The sequence below is a fragment of the Berghia stephanieae genome, chromosome 5 (assembly GCF_034508935.2).
Source record: "Berghia stephanieae isolate SIO BIC M18660-M18661 chromosome 5, UCSD_Bste_1.3, whole genome shotgun sequence".
Taxonomy (NCBI): domain Eukaryota; kingdom Metazoa; phylum Mollusca; class Gastropoda; order Nudibranchia; family Aeolidiidae; genus Berghia; species Berghia stephanieae.
The window spans coordinates 39,848,167-39,853,918 of record NC_088364.1 but is presented as its reverse complement, the minus strand read 5'-3'; the positions used below and the strand labels follow the sequence as shown (position 1 = coordinate 39,853,918).

The 5,752-nt window shown below is 36.6% G+C and overlaps 1 protein-coding gene across 2 annotated transcripts in view; it reads left to right on the top strand.

Moving 5' to 3' along the window:
* Positions 1-1,291: 1,291 nt before the first annotated feature.
* LOC144972902 (uncharacterized) overlaps positions 1,292-5,752 on the top strand; it is a 37,278-nt gene continuing 32,817 nt past the window's right edge. Inside the window, exon 1 of one of the 2 annotated variants that reach the window (XM_078914702.1) lies at positions 1,292-1,449. In XM_078914702.1, the coding sequence (XP_078770828.1) occupies positions 1,429-1,449 (21 nt within the window). In that variant the 5' untranslated portion in view covers positions 1,292-1,428. Of the gene's footprint in view, positions 1,450-3,265; positions 3,526-5,752 lie in introns of those variants that run through there. The other variant, XM_078914700.1, reaches the window with a different exon arrangement.

Below are 5,752 nucleotides of genomic sequence, written 5' to 3'. Positions count from 1 at the left end.
GATGCGGCTATGTGGTCTAGTAGTATGACACTCGCTTCGGATCGGAAGGTCCTGGTTCGAGCCTCGCGCTCGCGCATAGTTGATCTGGAAAAGGCTCTTACTCATTCTCTCACGTACTCAGGTGTAAAATGAGTACCTGGCCGTTAACAGAGTTGTCTTTGTCCGAAAAATTGTAATATCGCCTTACAGGCGTCATGTCCCATCCTACATGTTAAATGTTGACCAGGGACCCTGTTAAAGCGCTTTGAGCACATTTGTAGATATTGCACTATATAAAGCTCAATTAAAAAAAAAACTTCAATTGATGAGATATGGTGGTGGTGGTTGCAGTAGTAGTAGTGGTAGTTGATGATAATGTGGTGGTGGTTGTAGTTGTAGTAGTAGTGATAGTGATGATGATGTGGTGGTGGTTGTGGGTAGTAGTGGTATAGGATGATGATGTGGTTGTGGTGGTTGTAGTAGTAGTTGTAATGGTGATGATAGGTGGTAGTGGTGGTTGCAGTAGTAGTGGTAGTGATGACGATGTGGTGTGGTGGTTGTAGTAGTAGTGGTAATGGTAATGATATGGTGGTAGTGGTGGTTGTAGTAGTAGTGGTAATGGTAATGATATGGTGTGTTGGTTGTAGTAGTAGTGGTGGTTGATAGGTGTGTGTTGTGTGTGGTTGTGAGTAGTAGTAGTAGTGATGCTATTGTGGTGGTGGTTGTAGTAGTTGAGGTAGTGATGTGGTGGTGGTTGTAGTAGTAGTGGTGGTGGTGGTTGTGGTAGTAGTGGTAATGATGGTGATATGGTGGTGGTGGTTGCAGTAGTAGCGGTAGTGATGACGATGTGGTTGTGGTGATTGTAGTAGTGGTAGTGATGATGATGTGCTGGTGGTGGTGTAGTAGTAGTGGTAGTGATAATGATGGGGGGGGGGCTGGTGGTTGTAGTAGTAGTGTTAGTGATGATATTGTGGTGGGGGTTGTAGTAGTAGATGATGTGGTGGTTGTAAAACACATTACAGGTTATTATAATACATGATTACACACATTCTCTAACTTCATTTTTTGACAGCTTCGTTGTGCCATAAATATACGCAACAGTTCTGAAACATTTTATTGTGGATTTTGATATTGTTTGTTGTTTTTCTTGTGTCGTTATGTTGACATAGATACCGAATGAATGGTAATTACTACATTCTCAGCCAACAACAAAATGGCGCTGAATGCTTTCATTGGTGGACACTTTTTAGGCTTCGTACGTATTCTCATTCGTTTAATTCTATGGATGAGATTGAGATCTATTTCAATTCAATCGCCCGGTTTCTAACAACTCTCAATCAAGCTTTTCCCAAGAGTAAATAAAACGCTGTAAATGATATTATTGAATTGCCATAAATTTTATGCCTGTCCATTTCTGATGATGCCTAACCTACAATAGGCTCAGTATCAATGTCGTCAGTAACGATTAAGGTAAGTTTAGACGATTTGCTCCCCCGGTGGACTGAATACACAGCTGTACCAAAAACACAGTTATATTGTTTTTAGTGGCAGCCCCCGAGTCGTGTGCAGGGTTGCCAGTTTGGCTCCTATGGAGCCAAATTCAGGAAATTTGGGGAATTTCAAACTCCCTTGGCTCTCAAATTTTCTTTTGGGGATTTGGTGATTTCTTTTGGCTCCTTCACCAAAATAAATGCTACATACTCGTACATAGGCGACAATAATTTCACCAATATAAAAGCAAACATCTGTAAGATATCAAATTAAAAATGCACTCATTTTTTAATGTAGCTAATTTGGTCACATGAACCAAATATTGTCATATTTATCCACCAACTGCCTCCAATCAAAGAAGTTAGAAATAGGCCTAGCAGAGAGCTACTATTTCTAACTTCTTTGCCTCAAATCCATTCAAAAAAAAAAAAAAAAAGGCATTGCTTTGGCGCCAAGCTTTTTTAAAGTTGTGACCTAGAAATAGGAGAGCTAACGTTAGCTCTCCTATTTCTAGGGTTGTGACCACCTTGCTAATGCTGATGCTGTGTTGTCAAGCTTCTGTGTCTGGGGTATGAACGTTTACATGTATTTTGTTTTTGTTTTCTAATTCTTTATAACCATGGTCTCAAATAGTTTGACAAAGTGAAGAACATTTTCGTCAGTATTTAGGCATAATATGAGAAGATCTATAGATCCAGAACTATCTAGAATCTAAAAATGACATCTAAATGGAAAGGATACGAAAATGCTAAGGAAGTACCATAAAGAGTGGGAGCAAAAATTTCCTTGTTTTATTTATTTATTTATTTATTTATTTTATTTTTTTTCCCTTGGTTGAGACAGTCAGCTGATGGAAGCAATAATACGGAGTGTAGATACTGTCATGATGTCATTGCACCGAAAATTAGCAGTTTTCAAAGGCATGAGGAGAGCAGCAAGCATAAGCAACGAATTCCTCCAACATCGGCAAAGGGTGAAAGTGAAAAAACACCGCGAAATATAGGAAGGCAATATCCAGGTTAATTGTAGGAGGTAATACCGGACGAGTAGAAACTGGTAGAAAGGAATAAGAAGAAAAAGGGAGATAGAAAAGTGTGTGTGTGTTTGGGGGGGGTGGGGGGGGGGGGGGGGGGGGGTCGTAGGAGTAACAAAAACCAGGGTTGCCAGATTATTTTTCAACAAAATGCCAGGGGAAGACTCAAAAAATGCCAAAACACTCAAAAAAATGCCAAAGTCTGTTGACTCCCACCCCACTAAGAAAACTACTCACTTTTGATAGACAATTTACTATCATATCCTGGTGGCTTGCGTGTTTTTTTTTCTTTTTTTTTCTTTTTTTTTTGGTTTGAATTATACTAAATTTCCTGTTGGGGTAATTTTTTACCTACTGACAACTAAGTGGAGTGCTAAACCACTACACCACGGTTGGATTTTAAGAATGAAAAAGAAATACATTAACATGAAAGGTAAATACGTAAACAGTTAAATAATTATTGACAATTAAGAAAACTTACTGTTTCGTGTTTCTTATGATGTTTTTTGTTGAATCTGGTGCCATTTGAAGTATAATATACAAGAAAAGAAAATGCCAAATGAAAATGCCAAATGCCAAATGATTTTTCTAATGCCAAACGGTTTTCAAAAATGCCAGATTTTTGGAATCTGGCATTTAAAATGCCAAACTGGCAACCCTAACAAAAACTAGTTTATATGTTTGGCTCCCAAATTTGGTCCTTAAAGTTCATTTGGGGATTTTTTTGGCTCTTTTTCGCCGTAGATTTGGCTCTTTGGCAACAATATATCTGGCAACCCTGGTCGTGCCCGTGCGTTTGTTTATGTTGGCAAATCCAAAATAAAATGAAAATGAGTTTTCGAGCCGTTACACAATTGACGAGTGCACTAGTTCTATGCAATTCCAAATCAACGTTGCAATTACCACTCACAGGAACACCTGTCTCTCTGCGACATTTTTCACAGTCATTACGCAAAATGGGAGTAAAGTGTTTTTTTGATATGACTGCCGATGGAGAACCACTGGGCAGAATCACCTTTGAGGTAAGGTCAGAGTCGGGTAAAAATCAAAATCTCTCCAACTCCAACATCCGAAGTTTCTTAGAAGTTTGAACAAGTAAAGGATAAATGCCTATTTAGTACAGACGACTCAGCTTAATCGCACACCCTCGGGAGTTCAGGTTAGTGTGTCGATTACGGAGAGTGTGATTCAGTGATTAAGCGGAGAAAAGCTAAAAATAGAATTAACACTCTAGGCTAACACCCTAGAAAGAGGAGAGCTAACGCTTCTAGAAGGGACATTCCTTCTTTGAGCCAATGGTCACAGCCATAGCCCTACTATAATACAGTGGAACCTCCCGATAACGACATGCCACGGGACCGAGTTTTTATGTCGTTATCCGGAGGTGTCGCAGTTTAGTGAGCAGCAGCAGTGGCAGTCAAATTTTGACCCAACTCGCCCATAGGAAAGTTGTGACTGGAAATTGCCGTTCGCGTTTTAGGGGGTTCAATTAAAGATGCATAACTTCGTTATAAAGAGGAATATCGCAGATATTTTGGTATCATTATTTTCGTCTTTCAATTTCCTTTTAAATTGTGCCAATTAAGGAAAAATCCATTAATAATTTCAGAAGTTATATGAAGTTAAAATTTGGCAATTTTCAAATGCATTTATTTTTTTATTTACCGCGTGTGTTTTTAAAATTTAAACGCTTGTTTTTAGAATAACATCTAAACTTTATTCATGCTAAATTTCAGGGCTCTATATCGATGCGCAGACACCCTTTAACTCTGCGCCGAAAATGCCTTGTTTACATTATCTTCTCATCATGGCTGCCGGGCAATATCGATATTCATATCGATATTTTAAATTTAGTTATGTATTATGTTAAATTTAGTCCATAATATTTTCAGTACTATTATTTACTATGTTTTTATTTTGAATACATACTTTCCAACTTTATTTATAGGCATTTTATAGTTTTTGTTTTAAAAGTTTGTATATTTCTTCTCTTTGTGAAATTCGATATTAATAATATCGATATTTGAAAAATACCAATTGCTTTAATTTAATTTTATTTTACTTTGCCATCAAGTCATCAAGTTTCTTTCCCATATGTTTAGATATGTTTATCATGTGTATCCATATTTTAAAGGCCTTAGCCTTAATAATTATTATGGTAAGAAGTTCTATTAGTTTTGACACCCCCATACATTGAGAGAGAGAGAGAGAGGGGGGTGTGGATAAAATTATATTAATTGTCAGTTCAAATGATGTAATAGTAATAGCAACAAACCCAAAGTGGTTCAGCAGAATTTTTTAAAGTATTAAAAGCCAGAACTTTCCTTCTAATTATAATAGGGAATCTGTTTCAATTTATTTGAACTTTTTCAATCTACCATTTTATTTGATTTATATGCAATTAAATTGCCATAGGTAAAAATAAACTTGTAATTACACATGTTTATATCTTTTCATTTAAATACTCTCAAACCCTTTTTTATTCTCTATGTATTAATTAAAAGAGGGTAATTATTTGCAATTGTTTCAGTGAGATATTGGGGATAAATCCAAAAGTGATAGAGCAAATTCTTTCTTACGTCTAGCCGAGTTTTTGATTATGTAAGATTTGCGTCATATTATGTAATAATGTGTTAATTTGAAATGTTTATCTTCCTCTTTATTAATGTAAATGCATTGTCCTCGATAAGACAAACATTTTGGTATACAATATATGATAAGAACTCCATATTGACTGTTTTAACCATTCTTCATTAACATCACGCGTTTTCGGTCACAACTTTGCAATGGTAATTTTGGGGTAAAAATCGGTCTGAAATTTCAGGCTTTGAACTGCCGTAACTACATTTCTAATCAAGATAGAAACAAAATTCAAACTGTTTTGTAATCTATATTGCCAGCTCTTTCATATGACATTGGTTTCAAGTGTGTGAGGTACATTTAGAATTTCTATTAAACTCCCTTTTAAGAGGTTTCCAAGATGGCTGACAAAGTGGGCGTGGTAGGGCCCGCGGGACCAGTTTTTATTAACATTGACAAAACAAACAAAACATTGTAGTGTATTCCTCTTAGAGGGTTCTTGTGCGTGTGTCTGGATGAGACTTTTAGGTGATCTGAACTGAGTACACTGATAGTGTGCTCCTGTAATCTACATCTGCTCCCTATTTAAACCATTCCCCTTTGTCTTACTTTTTCTTATGTCATTTCAATTGTAAATCTTGAATGTTTTTTACTATTTACTATCCAATT